The sequence below is a fragment of the Salvelinus namaycush genome, unplaced genomic scaffold (genome assembly GCF_016432855.1).
Source record: "Salvelinus namaycush isolate Seneca unplaced genomic scaffold, SaNama_1.0 Scaffold41, whole genome shotgun sequence".
Taxonomy (NCBI): domain Eukaryota; kingdom Metazoa; phylum Chordata; class Actinopteri; order Salmoniformes; family Salmonidae; genus Salvelinus; species Salvelinus namaycush.
This window is the reverse complement of record NW_024061098.1, coordinates 222,201-240,052: the sequence shown is the minus strand read 5'-3', so window position 1 is coordinate 240,052 and position 17,852 is coordinate 222,201. Positions and strand designations below refer to the sequence as shown.

Genomic DNA, 17,852 nt, shown 5'->3' with positions numbered 1-17,852 from the left:
GACCCACATGTGCAGGAAAACAGAACTAGACTGAATAGAATAATCATTCTATACTGAACAGAAATATGAACAGGTAAAGTGTTGGTCCCATGTTTCATGAGCTGAAATAAAATATCCCCAAAATGTCAAACATTTTGTGCAGAAATTAGTTTACATCCCTGTTAGTGAGCATTTCTCCTTTGCCCAGATAACCATCCACCTGACAGGTGTCCACCTGACAGCAGGCTAACTGCAGGAATGTCCACCAGAGTGGTTGCCAGAGAATTGAATGTTCATTTCTCTACTATAAGCCGCCTCCAACATTGTTTTTGAGAATTTGGCAGTACGTCCAACCCGACCTCACAACCACAGACCACGTGTAACCACGCCAGCCCAGGACCTCCACATCAGGCTTCTTCACCTGCGGGCTCGTCTGAGACCAGCCACCTGGAGAGCTGATGAAACTGAGGAGTATTTCTGTCTGTAATAAAGCCCTTTTGTGGGGTAAAACTGATTCTGATTGGCCCATGCCGAGTCATGTGAAATCCAGAGATGAGGGCCTAATGAATGTATTTCAATTGGCTGATTTCCTTACAGTTCATATAACTCAGTAAAATCGTTGAAATATATTTTTGCTCAGTATATTTTTATATGCAGGAATGTGCCCGGGGTAAGTTTTCCCAAAAGCTTTGTAGCACTAAGATAATATTTCATCCTTTCCCTACAATAGACTTATGATGACGTTAGTGCTACAAAGCTTTTCTTAGAAACCCCAGTTAAATCCAGAATATGAATGCTGTTTTTTGTATGTGGCGTCAAGGGGAGTGTTTGTGATGGCTTGTCGACTCAATCGCTCTGTGCGTGTGTCCCTTTGTCATCGCAGACGTGTTCCTGACACAGTTCTCGGCGCTGCAGACGTCGCGGTCGGTGCGCACGCGGAGGCTGGCGGCAGCCGAGGAGAACACGGAGGTCACCCGCACCGCCCGCCTGGCGCACATCTTCAAGGAGATCTGTGACATGATCACCAGCTACAAGGGTCAGTGACACACACACACACACACATGCAACACATACACACATTTGCGCTCGCGCACACATGCAACACGCTCACACACCTTTATTTAACTAGACAAGTAAATTTCTTATTTACACTGACGGGATATAATATTAGCACAATTAATTGGCCTACACTACAAATTGAACAACATTTTTAACACATCTGATTTGTACATAATACAAAGTGACCATACCATAATAATTTTGATCTAAATACGCGAAATAAAATCACCATGTCTCAATAAAAAAATAGTCTATTTGATTGGTGGGGAAAAACAGGTCAACTAGCCTACTGTAGGCTACACTACTTTTTTTACGTCAACATTCGTTCAGATCCATTAGCTTGTATCAATAGTATCAAAAGAAAGGTAGATAAGGAACATCTAGGTTTCAGGGAAGAATGTACAGAGAGATATGCGTTCATCTTACCATCTTTTCCCAATGCGAAGCCAGTGTGTCTTATTTGCAATGAAAATGTCACTGTTTGCCAATAGTTCAATCTCAGAAGTCATTATTAATCTAAGCATGGAACTTTCAAGTGGCCCCAGACGGTGGCCCGAAGGCAGAAACGTTGAAGCGTTAACTGCAAGCTACACACACAGATTTTTGGGCTGACATTCTGTCACTTAAACGGGTTAAATCTGCAGTTACAAGGAAGAAGGAAAACCCCTGTGGAGATGGTGGAAAAACTTGATGCCTTTACTAGGAAGCTTGAGTTGTTCGATTTAGACTTGTCATCTGGAAGGCTACTGCACTTCAGCACACTGAAGAAACAACAGGCAGAGGGACCAGGCCGCAGCATTGTCACACAGGTGATGGAAGATTTCATCAAGCAGCTGAGGGACAACTTCTCCACCAGATTTGAAGACTACAGCATGCCCAAGGATATCATTGCGTTTGTACGTGATCCTCTCACAGTCCGCCCAGGTGGAGAATACTCCTCCCTTGCTAAAAAAACAATACCGTCGCTGGATGAGGCCGCAATTCAAACTGAATTCCAGACATCGAGCCAAATCAGGGATGCGATCAGTAGTAGTGCCGAGTCCTTGTGTGCATTTTGGGTGGCATGCTCAGAGGAATACAGCACAATAAAGAAACTTGCATTTTATGTGCTAACAATGTTTGGATCGATTTACACATACGAGTCCTCGTTTTCCTCTATGAACATAATATAGACTCACGACAGGAACCGGCTTTCACTTAAGTCAATCGAGGACTGCCTGCGCATCAAAATCTCATCCATCTCACTCGACATCCACAAGATCGTGTCCGAGGGGAAATGCAACTTTTCACATTAGGTACAGTAAGTAACTTAGTGGCCTATATGACTGTAGTTTAGTAAATACTAGCTTATTGTGAGTGCCTATCCAAGGATATTTAGTTCTCAAGCTGACAGTATTTTCTGTTTGTTCTGTCTTTACAGGAGCAGGCTATCCCAATACAGACATTCAGACACCGACATTTTTTCTTTCAATTATTGTTTTATGTAGGATGCTACCTTTTTGACCAGTTGCAGTTGTAATTAGGGCTAATAACAAAAGAAATCCTGCTTCTATTAGGCCATATATTTTCTTATTGTGGAAGGTGTTGTTAAGCCTCATAGCCTACCTTAGCCAGTTAAGTTATTTTATATAGGCCTAGGCTCGGATGAAATAGACTACAATGAAGCCCTTTTGTTGTTTGTTTGTAAAGTCAAATTAAAATGAAGATTATTGTTGAAGTTAGTTACTCGACTGGTGTAGTTTTTCTCCATCTGTTGCTGTTCAACACTTGCATAACAAGTTAGCTACAGTACTGAATTTGCACGTGCAAGCCAAGCGCCACCACTACTATCAGTAGCACTGTCAAAGCTGCAAACAAGCAAACACCGGCCACGAACAATGTGTTTACAATACCACGTTGGTAATAAAGCATTATTTGTTTGACCGCAACTTCTGGGGTAGGTAGCTACCTTTAGCTTGGTACCTAGCTAGCACCAATACAACCAGCCTGAAAACAATGGCCAGTAGAAACTGCAGTCATTTTCATTCTTAGCAATGATTTAGGAATCATTGTGAGTAAGTATTAGCTAGGTAGCCACTTGTTGTTCGCCTATTGAAATTGAACTTCAGTTCATGAAAATAAATAGCTATCCAGTTACTTAACCCTGTTGCCCAAAGCTAATGTTATAAGCAACCAGCTAGCGTCATCTGGCTAGTGAGGCTCCACCGGACTGGGTTATGTGTTGTGATGCTAGCCACAATAAGGATTAGGCACAATAGTGGACTTTGCGGTTTGCCTTCAAAATAAAAGTACCTTTTTGAACGTGATGCAGAAGTTTACAATTGGTGGAATTATGCCATATTTAGACTAGATAATGTTAAACCAGGTTGGAATGACACCTACAGAACACAACTGTGAAGAGTTTACGCAAATACTAGCGTTGTAGCTCTTATCGCAGGACTGTGACTGTGTGAAATCACCTCCCCAGTCAGCATATTGTGTGTATTGACCTTCATATTGCACTGTACAGCTTTACCTAAGGATTGGGGATCAATAAAATGGTGTATAAGTCTATGGTAGCCACCCATACTGGTTAAGTGAAATAAATCACTGACAGTGTCACCAGCAAAGCACCATCACACACCCTCCTCCATGCTTCATGGTGGGAACCACACATGCAGAGATCATCCGTTCACCTACTCTGTCTCACAAAGACACAGTGGTTGGAACCAAAAATCTCAAATTTGGACTCATCAGACCAAAGGACAGATTTCCACCGGTCTAATGTCCATTGCTCGTGTTTCTTGGCCCAAGTAAGTCTGTTCTTATTATTAGTGTCCTTTAGTAGTGGTTTCTTTGCAGCGATTCAACCATGAAGGCCTGATTCACGCAGTCTCCTCTGAACAGTTGATATTGAGATGTGTCTGTTACTTGAACTCTGTGAAGCATTTATGTGGGCTGCAATTTCTGAGGTTGGTAACTCTAGTGAACTTATCCTCTGCAGCAGAGGTAACTCTGGGTCTTCCTTTCCTGTGGCGGTCCTCATGAGAGCCAGTTTCATCATTGCGCTTGATGGTTTTTGCAACTGCACTTGAAGAAACTTTAAAAGTTCTTGAAATTTTCCAGATTGACTGACCTTCATGTCTTAAAGTAATGATGGACTGTTGTTTCTCTTTGCTTATTTGAGCTGTTCTTGCCATAATATGGACTTGGTCTTTTACCAAATAGGGCGATTTTCTTTATACCACCCCTACCTTGTCACAACACAACTGATTGGCTCAAACGCATTAAGAAGGAAAGAAATTCCACAAATTAACTTTTAACAAGGCACGCCTGTTTATTGAAATGCATTCCAGGTGGCTACCTCATGAAGCTGGTTGAGAGAATGCCAAGAGTGTGCAAAGCTGTCATCAAGACAAAGGGTGGCTACTTTGATGAATTTCAAATATATTACGATTTGTTTAACACTGTTTTGGTTACTGCATGATTTCATATGTGTTTTTTCATGGTTTTGATGTCTTCACTATTATTCTACAAATAACAACCCTTGAATGAGTAGGTGTGTCCAAACTTTTGACTGGTACTGTATATTTTCAGCACCAGGCGCTGTTCACCTCCTATTGATTGCGCTGCGTTTGCAGATTTACGTTTCAGCGGCTCCCTATAAAATGCCTGCTTTATTAGTTGACCGTCTCCTGCATTCTCTCTCCTCATGAATTAAGTTAATATGTAACTTTTGCCTTATTTAGGTAGTGTAACTTCCTTCTTGGAACATTGCATTTTGGAATTTTTGCATGTCAGGCCCGATATTTTTTTATTATAAAAAAAAAAAAAAAATATTCATAATTATTTGGGGGGGCTTTGTGAGGCCAAATAGTATTGCTGGCGGGCCAGATTTGGCCCACGGGCCGCCAGTTGGGGAACCCTGCTGTAAGGGATGGCAGAGCTTTGTGTGTACGCGTGTGTGTGTGTGGGTGTGTGCAGCCTTCCCTGTAAACACCAACCACCCCTCCAGCATACACACACTCACACTCTCTCGATCACTTACTCACAAACTTGCGCACACACTGAACTCCTTCCTGTATTGAACACGATAGGAGACAGAGAGCTGGTTTCAAGCGCAGGGAGCAGCAGGTGTTTATTGGAAGGGACCTTAGGAGAAGGCAGGTAGCTGGGTCCAGGGGCAGGCAGAAGGTCATACACGGTAGGTCCAAAAATGGCAACAGTACAGGCAGGGAATAGGCGTTGTGAGTGAGGCGGGCAAAAACTATCCTACACGGCAGGAGTGAAGGACGGGAAAAATGGCAAAGACATGACAAAGTCAACACTTCTGTGTAACGCAACCCAGTCTCAACAGGACTCAGTCCATGTGCGTGTACTGACCACTACTACTGGCTTACCTGTTTGGCTTTTGCTTCTACAAACATCTGCTGTTGTAGATCTGATTCAAGTGTGCAGACTCATTTTTCCCTGAGTATATTTATGCACTATAAAAGTAGAAGGTACTCTGCTGAAGATAATCTCTCTTTCCATAGACTCAGCTGGTCAGACCCTTGCTGCTCCACTGGTAAACCTACCCTCAAGAAAGCGGTATGTATTTGCTTGTTTGTTTGTGTGTGCATGCTAGCTCTTTCACCGATGTTTACTGTATGTGGGTGTGTTGTGCAACGCTTTGTGTGTTATCCAACACTCTTGTCTCATGAATCCAAACATGATAACGATCATGTTTGGATTCATGAGACAAGAGGCACAGTTTTGACTCTCACCCCATAACTCGTGTTTGTGTGTGACCCCAGGAACACGCAGTACTATGAGAAGGTGTCAGACCCGCTGGACCTGAGTACCATTGAGAAGCAAATCACCACAGGGCACTACAAGACCGTGGAGGCATTTGACACTGACATGCTCAAAGTGTTCCGCAACGCAGAGGTGGGTCTCCCTCAACCCTCCTCCTTATTGGATATACACAGCCACAGATCCTTTACACACACACCTAAACACAGAGGACTTTTTTTTACACACACCTACACACAGAGGACTCTTATTTACATTTGTGTTGTGTGGAGGCTGTGTGAGTGCCACTCAAATCCTTTGAAGGGTACTCAACCCTATAGACAGGTGGGTTATTTAGCAACAAAACCCAATGTGTGCGCAACCGTGGATCAAAACAGGCGGGTTTGGCTTTAGAATCAAAGGAGTGTTGACAACATGTAAACTATATTTCCTCTCCAAATCATTATTGAAAATATGCATACATTTGCACAATGAGCACTTGTCTCCCAAATACACCATTACAGTTGGTGGTTAGCTAGCTACCAAATATTAGCATAGACGTGACGAGTCAAAACGTCTCAAAAGAAGACATGGTATCAATAACAAGACACAACAAGCTGATACGAGCCACGATTCCCCACATGGCAGCTTCTTGCCATTGTTGCTATCTGTCTGAAAATGTATAATTTTGCAGGGGCTTAGAATTCTAAGTGGGATTCTGGAAGTCTGGTCGAACTTGTTTAGGTTGCTGTGGCGTAAGCTGGTCTTTTACTCCACTTTACAACACACAAACTGTATTTTCCAAATTCTCAACGTCATTGTCCTATGCTCCCTCCATCCTAGCAGAAATACTACGGGCGGAAGTCGTCAGTAGGGAGGGACGTGTGCCGGCTGAGGAAGGCCTACTACGGCGCGCGCCATGAAGCCGCTGTCCAGATTGACGAAATCGTCGGAGAAACAGCTAGCGAAGCGGACAGTTCGGATTCGCTGGAGCGAGACCATGCCCATCATCACCACCACCACGGAGGGGGCTGGCCGGGCTCACACGACAAGGACGATGACATCATCCGCTGCATCTGCGGCATGTACAAGGACGAGGGCCTGATGATCCAGTGTGAGAAGTGCATGGTAAGAGATCGCGGGACACAGCCTAACATTGCAGGCTCCGAGTTGTGTTGTTGAAGTTTAACCTGTTGTTGAATGTTAGCCTAACTGAATATGGATAAAACTGAATATCAGTTCCTTACTGAATCCATGAGGCAATATACAGTTTGGATTCCAGGCTAGTTGAATGTAGTGGTACTTGCCTGATGATTCTGAGTGAATGGCGAGTGTTTGTTCCTGTCAGTGGAAGCAATGTTTTTGAGAGCACGAGTTGATTGTGGGAAAGATTACTAAGTGTGGTAGTCTAATATATTGTTAGCGTTAGTTTTGGCTGTGATTGTAGTGTCAGGGTAAACGGTGATGCGTCTGTCTCTCAGGTGTGGCAGCACTTTGACTGCATGCGGCTGGAGGCGGAGGTGGAACACTACCTGTGTGAGCAGTGCGACCCCCGACCTGTGGACAGGGTGAGTGTTGTCCCCCTTAACCTAATCTTAATCACACCCCATGGTCTATAGAAACCAGAAGTTGGAACCAGTTCAGGGAACAGAACAGAAAACTCAATAATTTTTTTGGGGGGGGAAGAATCAGAACTGGGAACGAAAGTGATCTATACTATTCCGGAACAGAACCGTTATTTTAAAAGCATGGGAACTGGTTAATAATGTTATTTTACGTTCTGGGCATTTTCCAGTCCCACCAAAAATGCAACAAAGCACCTATGCAAAGCCCTCACTATGTCACTCAGAAACGTATTCCAGTGTCTGCTGCCAGCAAAAACATCTTTGCTACTGTGTCTGTGTGTAGGCTACCAGCCCCTCCCTCGCCGGAGCATAGACTACTGTAGCCTACTGACATTACAAGCGTGATTCTGAAATTAGGGAGAGACATTTTTAATGAGAGATTAACCTTTTCAATGATAGTTAAGGATACTATAGTTATCACATTTCACATTGGATTTATTAACTACAAAAAGGTAAGATATGTTTTTATTTCTGGTGCCTCTCTGTGTAACGGATGTGAAATGGCTAGCTAGTTAGCGGGTACGCGCTACTAGCGTTTCAATCAGTTACGTTACTTGCTCTGAAACCTAGAAGTAGTGTTGCCCCTTGCTCTGCAAGGGCCGCGGCCTTTGTGGAGCGATGGGTAACGATGCTTCGTGGGTGACCGTTGTTGATGTGTGCAGAGGGTCCCTGGTTCGCGCCCGAGGTCGGGGCGAGGGGACGTACTAAAGTTATACTGTTACATCTGCACACACACACATGTTAGCTAGCTAACTAGCTCTAGTCCAACATTAAGCCAACTCTCGGGAAGGCCAAAGACATTCAAAGTTCCTTCATAAAAGCCACTCCTGCGTAGGTATAATTCTGAGGGGCCTGATTCAGATAATGCATGTCATAACAAGATGCCCAGCACTTCAAGCCAAGCCTCTTCCTCCACCCTCTCTTGCTCCCCACCCTTGTCTGTCCAATGTGTGTAAACAACTATAGCTTGCCCGCTCCATAGCAAGCTGCTCTATCTGCACTGATTGGTGAAGTAATTCAATGTCGAGCTAAATGTTTTTGAAAAATATATGATTTCAGAGGTTTAAAAAGGAACAGAAAGGAATGATATAAACCGTAACTTTATTTTTGTGTTCGAACCGGTTCTAACTTTATTTTGCTGGTCAGAACAGTGGAATGAAACTAAATGATTCAGAATGAAACGATCGGGGAAATAATTTTGCTTCCAACCCCTCAAAGAAACCCACTGGAAGGTCACAGCTGGGTTATCAGACGATGGGTGTTTCTCAATATTTTTTTATTTTTTTTATTTCACCTTTATTTAACCAGGTAGGCTAGTTGAGAACAAGTTCTCATTTGCAACTGCGACCTGGCCAAGATAAAGCATAGCAGTGTGAACAGACAACAACACAGAGTTACACATGGAGTAAACAATAAACAAGTCAATAACATAGTAGGGGGAAAAAAGGGAAAAAAAGAGAATCTATATACAATGTGTGCAAAAGGCATGAGGAGGTAGGCAATAAATAGGCCATAGGAGCGAATAATTACAATTTAGCAGATTAACACTGGGGTGATAAATCATCAGATGATCATGTGCAAATAGAGATACTGGTGTGCAAAAGAGCAGAAAAGTAAATAAATGAAAACAGTATGGGGATGAGGTAGGTAAATTGGGTGGGCTATATACCGATGGACTATGTACAGCTGCAGCGATCGGTTAGCTGCTCAGATAGCAGATGTTTAAAGTTGTTGAGGGAGATAAAAGTCTCCAACTTCAGAGATTTTTGCAATTCGTTCCAGTCGCAGGCAGCAGAGAACTGGAAGGAAAGGCGGCCAAATGAGGTTTTGGCTTTAGGGATGATCAGTGAGATACACCTGCTGGAGCACGTACTACGGGTGGGTGTTGCCATCGTGACCAGTGAACTGAGATAAGGCGGCGCTTTACCTAGCATAGCCTTGTAGATGACCTGGAGCCAGTGGGTCTGACGACAAACATGCAGCGAGGGCCAGCTGACTAGAGCATACAGGTCGCAGTGGTGGGTGGTATAAGGTGCTTTAGTAACAAAACGGATGGCACTGTGATAAACTGCATCCAGTTTGCTGAGTAGAGTATTGGAAGCTATTTTGTAGATGACATCGCCGAAGTCGAGGATCGGTAGGATAGTCAGTTTTACTAGGGTAAGTTTGGCGGCGTGAGTGAAGGAGGCTTTGTTGCGAAATAGGAAGCCGACTCTCGATTTGATTTTGGATTGGAGATGTTTGATATGAGTCTGGAAGGAGAGTTTGCAGTCTAGCCAGACACCTAGGTACTTATAGATGTCCACATATTCTAGGTCGGAACCATCCAGGGTGGTGATGCTAGTCGGGCGTGCGGGTGCAGGCAGCGACCGGTTGAAAAGCATGCATTTGGTTTTACTAGCGTTTAAGAGCAGTTGGAGGCCACGGAAGGAGTGTTGTATGGCATTGAAGCTCGTTTGGAGGTTAGATAGCACAGTGTCCAAGGAAGGGCCAGAAGTATACAGAATGGTGTCGTCTGCGTAGAGGTGGATCAGGGAATCGCCCGCAGCAAGAGCAACATCATTGATATATACAGAGAAAAGAGTCGGCCCGAGAATTGAACCCTGTGGTACCCCCATAGAGACTGCCAGAGGACCGGACAACATGCCCTCCGATTTGACATACTGAACTCTGCGAAGTAGTTGGTGAACCAGGCAAGGCAGTCATTAGAAAAACAGAGGCTACTGAGTCTGCCGATAAGAATATGGTGATTGACAGAGTCGAAAGCCTTGGCCAGGTCGATGAAGACGGCTGCACAGTACTGTCTTTTATCGATGGCGGTTATGATAACGTTTAGTACCTTGAGCGTGGCTGAGGTGCACCCGTGACCGGCTCGGAAACCGGATTGCACAGCGGAGAAGGTACGGTGGGATTCGAGATGGTCAGTGATCTGTTTGTTGACTTGGCTTTCGAAGACCTTATGCATACTACTCTTCTCCACACTCATGTTCCGAGTGCATTTTTTGTGAACGCTCTCTTGAGTGCGTTCTTGTGAGGACGAGTGTGGATGAAATATTACATTTGAGTGGCACTCGCACTCCCCCTACTGTATTACGTCACGCTTCACCTCCCCCATTCGCTGAACGTAATAACCTGCACTAGCCAGCTAGTTTAACAGGCAAAAACTACCTAAAGATAATGTTATGCAAGGTAGATGACTGTCAGTTCTTCATGGTTAGCTAGCTAGCCAGTTCGCTCTATTGACTTACAATCTACGCACACTAAAGTGGGTATTGTAGGCAGGTAAACATGCCAAAATGAGTACTGTATGTATTTATTAATGTATCAAGATAAAATATTGCAATCAGGCAACATATGAGATGTGAATGGGCAACATCTCATTCCGAAGTCTGGGTTTATTTTCTCCTCTTGAGCTCAAATAATGTCCGCCATTAATTTCAATAAACTTTTGCGCCGCATACTTTGATTTGGAACTCATTCTCCTACCCTCCCGTGCTTCAATTTGCGTGCTCGTACACGGTAGTATGCATATTGCGAAACAGCCCATGAGAGTTGTGTTCAGTCAGTGAAGAAAAAGGTGATATGCACATCCCAAAACTAAGATAAGTGCATTTAAAAGTCACAACACACTTTACAGAAAGTGTAAATAAAGGGGCAATATGCAGTTGAAACTAACAAAGCTTCACCCTGCCACTGATTTGGAAAACAGTGGAGGGATGGGGGTGTACAACCAATCTCAAATGTATACACAGAGCTATTGATTCAAGGACTGACCATCCATGATATCAAATGTACAGTTTTAACCATGTTTTGAGGCTATACAGTATTTGTTTACAATTACATTGCTTACCAACAATGGAGTAAGACTTGCTTATATTTGGGTTTCTGATAGGGAATGACAGTTGAACTAAGCTCATAAGGCATTTCATAAGTTATATTCTTCAAGAATCAATGGGTATATAATCAGTAATTTACAAGTCCAAAAATGGATGTACCAATCGCAGATTGCTCCTTGTAAATGTATCAGGGAATAGGGTGCCATTTGGGACATTACCATTGTTGTTTCAGGCACTCCACTCCTCACAGGTGGTAATTTCAAAGGAATGCTTTGTCTTTTGTTTCAACTTCGTGTTTGATCTGATGTCATATCCTGTCCCGTTGGTGCTCCAGGAGGTGCCAATGCTGCCCCAGCCCAGCTACGCCCAGTCTGGCTCAATCTACTACATCTGTCTGCTGCGAGACGAACTGCTGCTGCACCAAGGTATGGATGGGGACTATAACCATGGCACCCTATGCCCTATATAGTGCACTACTTTTGAACAGGGCCCTGCTCAGAAGTATAGGGCTCTGGTCAAAAGTAGTGCATTATATAGGTAATAGCGTGCCATTTCGGACGTAACCACATGTATGAGGCCACATCAATGTTGTAGTGTGTTTTTGTGTCAGTTGCACAGCTTGCCACGTGGAATAATTGTTGTATAGCAACTTGGGGTGTGATAAATGTGCCTTATACCGGCTTCCCGAGTGGCACAGCGGTCTAAGGCTCTATATCGCAGTGTTGCGGCATCACTAAGGGGGTTCGATCCCAGGCTGTATCACAACCGGCCGTGACCCAGCGTCGCCCGTGTTTGGCGAGGCTTTGGCCCGTGTGGGGCTTCACTTGGCCCATCGCGCTCTAGCGACTCCTTGTGGCGGGCCGGGGGCCTGCAGGCTAACTTCGGTCTTCAGTTGAACAGTGTTTCCTCCGAAACATTGGTGCAGCTGGTTTCCGGGTTAAGCGAGCAAGTGTTAAGAAGTGCGGCTTGGTCGGTCATGTTTCGGAGGACGCATGACTCAACCTTTCCCAAGCCCGTTGGGGAGTTGCAGCGATGAGACAAGATCGTAATTACGAAATTGGGGAGAAAAAAGGGGTCATTTAAAAAACATTATGTATAAATAAAAATCATGATAATGTTATGTAACCTGTCTGACCAGGTGACTGTGTGTACCTGATGAGGGACAGCAGACGCACCCCAGAGGGACAGCCAGTCAGGCAGTCCTACCGTCTCCTGTCCCATGTCAACAGAGACAAGCTAGACATCTTCCGCATCGAGAAACTCTGGAAGAGTGAAAAGTAAGGGAGGGGGGAGCCCCATTGAGCCAGCGCTGAGCACCATCAGCCATTTCATTGCTGTCTTTTTTTCCTCTGACTCGCTCTTGTCTCCTTGTGTGGGTGCCCTGTAGGGGTGAGAGGTTTGCCTTTGGCCATCATTACTTCAGGCCCCACGAGACGCACCACTCGCCCTCGCGCCGCTTCTACCACAACGAGCTGTTCCGTGTGCCACTCTACGAGATCATCCCTCTGGAGGCCGTGGTCGGGACCTGCTGCGTCCTCGATCTCTACACCTACTGCAAAGGTGAGACTTACGCACGCACGCACACACACTTTGTAAGGGAGTTTAAAAAAAACACACTGCGCTAACACACATCATTACCTCGCCTGACCCGTGGTGTTTTTTGTTTTTTTTTCAGGACGGCCGAAAGGAGTGAAGGAGCAGGACGTGTACATCTGCGACTACCGCCTGGACAAGTCGGCGCACCTCTTCTACAAGATCCACCGCAACCGCTTCCCCGTGTGCACTAAGCCCTACGCCTTCAACCACTTTCCAAAGAGGCTGGCCCCCAAGAGAGACTTCTCAGTAAGAGGGTCGAAGAGGGGGGGCGGGGTGGGGGTTGTTTGTATTGAAGTTTCCGTATGTAGTTTTAGTGAGGCTAGTTTGATGAGGTAGTATTGATATAAGGTTCCATTATGGGCTTGAATTGAGTGCAACTAGAGAAGTGTATCAAAGTTGCTTTTATCAAAGAGGTTGATTGGGCACCAGTGGCGACTGATATGTGCCTACCATTCTTTTCGTGGGTGTTTTTGCAAACCGTTAGTTATCCTAAGAGAGAAGATTGGGGTCCAGCTTTATACACAGTTAGTAAAACAAATTGTTAATAATCCCAAAAACGAAGTCCCGTATGAGCAACTTGTAAGTCAAATTAAAAGAGCCTTTGTTCCTTCCCAACCTCGCCACAGCCGCACTACGTTCCGGACAACTACAAGAGGAACGGGGGGCGTTCGGCCTGGAAGAGCGAGCGGCCCAAAGGAGTTGGAGGGGCCTGTGAGGACGACGCTTCCCCATGCGACCAGGGTGACGACTTCCGTCCGGAGAGTGAAAATGGAAGAGTGGTGGCGGGGGACATGGACACTGCCCATGAAGAACCCACACTCCCTACCGCTGCCCAACCCACGCGGCCAGATGGGCCACGGGAGGGAGAAGAGGAGGAGGCGGGGCAGGAGGTAGAGGAGCATAGGGAGCTGGAGGAAGGTACGGCAGAGAGAGGAGTTGACGTGCTGGAGCTCCTCCCCTCCATGTCTTCCTCACCCCTCCATCACTCCGGACTGGGCAGGAGGGAGGCGCAAAGGGATCGGCTAAACAAGATTCTGCTGGATCTGCTACACAGAACACCCAATAAGAACGGTGAGCAGGCAATGAGGAAACGGGTATTACGACAGAGGGGTGGTTTGATGAAGAATGGAAACTGTTGAATTGATGAGGGGGAAATATCAGACAGGTAACTTAATGTGTCATTGGTGTTTGGTAACTTCTCTCTCTTCTTCCAACAGCCATAGATGTCACTTATCTTCTAGAGGAGGGGTCAGGACGGCGATTACGTAGACGGACACTTGGATTTGGAGACTTTGTGGTTAGAAAATGATGTTGCCACTTACCTGGCAAGCACATTCCCCTTTCATTTACTTGGGAGAGGTGGGGGGGAAATGGAAAGAGGGAAGACGACATTTACAAAGAGAAGGTGACCACAAAGTGAAAAGGTTGGTCCCCTTCTCTGACCCCCCTTCGGGTGGTGTCCCCTCTTCCCCAACCTTTCATCTCAACTCAACAAATAAACGGTTTGAAGCATTGCACTCAGCAGTCTTGATCATTGATAACGGTTTTGTAGGGGACCCAAGGACTTCTCAGGAGGGTGGACCCAGACTTATTGAAGTACAATGCAAATGCATATTTTATTTTTAATTTTTTTACATAGGAAAATGTACCCCATGCACTTAAAAATGCGCATTGAACATATATTCATCAAAGACAGCCCTGTTACTTGGGACAGAGAGACAATTACATAGGTGTCACATTATCCATACATTATCCATACATGGCTCATCAGTGCAACCTTGAGTCAATTATTTTTGATGAGCAAAATAAAGGAACAAAGTGGTACTGAACATGGCTGTGGCATACAGCCATAGACTCATATTGACTTCGTTTTTTTAAACAACATCAAATGGGAATGAGAACACTGGAGACTGGCGCCCCCTAGTGAGACTAAGTGGTGATGACAAACTAAACGTAGGGTTAATGTACCAGAACTATGCTCAGAGGCTATGCAGTGTACAGTAAGCATACACTGTTGACGATGAACTAGGAGAGAAGCAGCAGGAACGAGGTTGGTCAACTGCACTTTGGTACCATGGATATTGTTGGCGCTCTGTAATGTATCAACGAGACACACTAACACAGTATTAGATGATGCAGTCTGAAAAGCAAGTTTATAAGTATATTATCTTATATATATATATATTATATATATATATAGGAACAGAGAAGGAAGGATGGGAGAATGGCTGGTGGTCTCTGGGAAGATGGAGTGTACGCTTTTGGTCAGTCAAGTGTCTTGTTCGGTTTGTGAGGCAGTCCACTTCACCCCTCTTTCTGAAGTACCTGATTCACCAGCTTAACTAAGTCAGGTGGCGGAACACTGGCTCTTACTGTAACGCCTTAGAACGCCGTGATCCCTGACTGCCTTGCGTGAGTGTGTGTATGCACATTTGTGTGTCAGTAATCTGCCAGAATTCTTGAAGAAAAAAAGAAAAAAATTAAGGGCTTGATGGCAATTAACATTTTATGGGAAATTATGGAAACATAAAATGTATCGTGATGGTCATATTTTCATATATTCTGTGAGGGGTATTTGTTGGGAGGGAGGGAATTCTAGCTGTACATTTTATTCTTCAAATGTGTTCTGGTTGCCATGGAGAATACTTTTAAATAATTTGTGTGATTTGATGAGATTTCTTTTTTTCAAACGCTTCTGTTTAAAATGGAACTTTGACCCGAAATGTCCTATCAAGATGGACTGACAGAACGAGAGAGTAAAGAAACTGACAGAAAGAGGACAGAAAGTTGTACAGTGCCAAGTTATGTATATACAGACTGGGATAATGTGAGAAGTGTCTCCAAAAGCAATATCTTGATAACAGATTTTGTGTATTATTGTATTGTACAGTACTCAGACCCATATGTATTATTATAATGATTGTCTGCCATTTGTATTACTATAATCGAGACACTTAAGCTCAAGGGGAAAGAAGAGGTGTTTTTGTCCAGTAAAATGTACCACAACTGTCCTAATGAATGACATAAGAACTTCACCTGAATTTTTTGTTCCCTAAAAATGAAATTCATCTATGTACTGCATGAGTGAGAAGAATGTCAAACGAACTTCATAAAAGGCATTGGGACATAACAGTGACTGAAAATTACATCTGTCGCTGTAATAATGAATATCAATAATTTTACTTTTGAGGAGAAAATATGCTCCTTGTTTTTGCTGCAAAGTGTTGAACACTAAAAAAACAAACCAACATTAAAAAAATTATGATATTATGAGAGATGACAGAAACAGAAGTATAACTGTCAGCTAAATATGTTCTTCCGTTTTGGTTCTGTTTTTGTGATAGCGGTCATAAATATGATGCTTGTGCTTGTAGGCTATTTGTGTGTTTTGTGTGATTTGTTTAGTTATTTTTAGACAATCACAAAATAAGATGCAAGCATTGTAAATGGACAGACTGGCAGACATTTTGTGATGTGTACAGTTTGTCAACTTCTTCCACTCGTTAAAAGTTTGTAATTATGATTCTAAAGTCATGAAAATACTGTTGGTTTTTACTTTTTGTTTTATATTCTATTTGGGTTATTTTTGTTTGTTTTTTAAATAAAAAGCACTACATTATTGTGAATGTTTATTTTGCCTTGACTTTTTGATCATGTTTAAACGTTTAATTGTGTTCCTTAATATAATTCAGGTGAATTTATAAGCAGGGGTGTAGAAAAGCAGTATGAGGGTCTGTTCCCAGGTTTAGATGATAGGTGGCCGCCGGTGCATAACATACAGTTCAAGTCTGAAGTTTACATACACCTTAGCCAAGTACATTTAAACTCAGTTTTTCACAATTCCTGACATTTAATCCTAGTAAAAATGCCCTGTCTTAGGTCAGTTAGGATCACCACTTTATTTAAAGAATGTGAAATGTCAGAATAATAGTAGAGAGAATTATTTATTTCAGCTTTTATTTCTTTCATCACATTCCCAGTGGGTCAGAAGTTTACATACACTCAATGAGTATTTGGTAGCATTGCCTTTAAATTGTTTAACTTGGGTCAAACGTTTTGGGTAGCCTTCCACAAGCTTCCCAGAATAAGTTGGGTGAATTTTGGCCCATTCCTCCTGACAGCTGGTGTAACTGAGTCAGGTTTGTAGGCCTCCTTGATCGCACACGCTTTTTCAGTTCTGCCCACAAACTTCCTGACTGATGTCTTGAGATGTTGCTTCAATATATCCACATAATTTTCCTCATGATGCCATCTATTTTGTGAAGTGTACCAATCCCTCCTGCAGCAAAGCACCCTCACAACATGATGCTGCCATCCCCATGCTTCATGGTTGGGATGATGTTCTTCGGCTTGCAAGCGTCCCCCTTTTTCCTCCAAACATAACGATGGTCATTATGGCCAAACAGTTCAATTTTTGTTTCATCAGACCAGAGGACATTTCTCCAAAAAGTACCATCTTTGTCCCCATGTGCAGTTGCAAACCGTAGCTTGGCTTTTTTATGTGTAACGGGTGTCGTCGTCGGATGAGGAAGAATCGGACCAAAGCGCAGCGTGGTAAATGTTCATGATTTTTATTTACACTGAACATTAAACAAAATAACAAAGTGAAATAAACTAAACCGAAACAGTCCTGTCAGATGCAGAAAAACACTAAACAGAAAATAACTACTCACAAAGCATCGGTGGGGAAAAGCTACCTAAGTATGGTTCCCAATCAGAGACAACGATAGTAAGCTGTCCCTGATTGAGAACCATACCCGGCCAAAACATAGAAAAAAGAACATAGAATGCCCACCCAAATCACACCCTGACCAAACCAAAATAGAGACATAAAAAGCTCTCTACGGTCAGGGCGTGACAGTACCCCCGCCAAAGGTGCGGACTCCGGCTGCAAAACCTGAACCCATAGGGGAGGGTCTGGGTGGGCATTTCTCCGCAGTGGCGGCTCTGGTGAGGGACGTAGACCCCGCTCCACCTCTGGCTCGGCCCACTTAGGTGGCGCCTC

General features: G+C 44.0%; 1 protein-coding gene across 7 annotated transcripts in view; it reads left to right on the top strand.

Moving 5' to 3' along the window:
- Positions 1–16,477, top strand: part of LOC120041142 (histone-lysine N-methyltransferase ASH1L-like) — a 45,844-nt gene extending 29,367 nt beyond the window's left edge. For 3 of the 7 annotated variants that reach the window (XM_038986094.1, XM_038986098.1, XM_038986096.1), the window contains 11 exons: positions 863–1,015; positions 5,553–5,607; positions 5,814–5,946; positions 6,634–6,918; positions 7,272–7,358; positions 11,586–11,676; positions 12,390–12,528; positions 12,639–12,811; positions 12,927–13,093; positions 13,474–13,918; positions 14,065–16,477. In XM_038986094.1, the coding sequence (XP_038842022.1) occupies positions 863–1,015; positions 5,553–5,607; positions 5,814–5,946; positions 6,634–6,918; positions 7,272–7,358; positions 11,586–11,676; positions 12,390–12,528; positions 12,639–12,811; positions 12,927–13,093; positions 13,474–13,918; positions 14,065–14,156 (1,820 nt within the window). In that variant the 3' untranslated portion in view covers positions 14,157–16,477. Of the gene's footprint in view, positions 1–862; positions 1,016–2,458; positions 2,754–5,552; positions 5,608–5,813; positions 5,947–6,633; positions 6,919–7,271; positions 7,359–11,585; positions 11,677–12,389; positions 12,529–12,638; positions 12,812–12,926; positions 13,094–13,473; positions 13,919–14,064 lie in introns of those variants that run through there. The other 4 variants (XM_038986097.1, XM_038986095.1, XM_038986099.1 and 1 more) reach the window with 3 other exon arrangements.
- Positions 16,478–17,852: the final 1,375 nt, after the last annotated feature.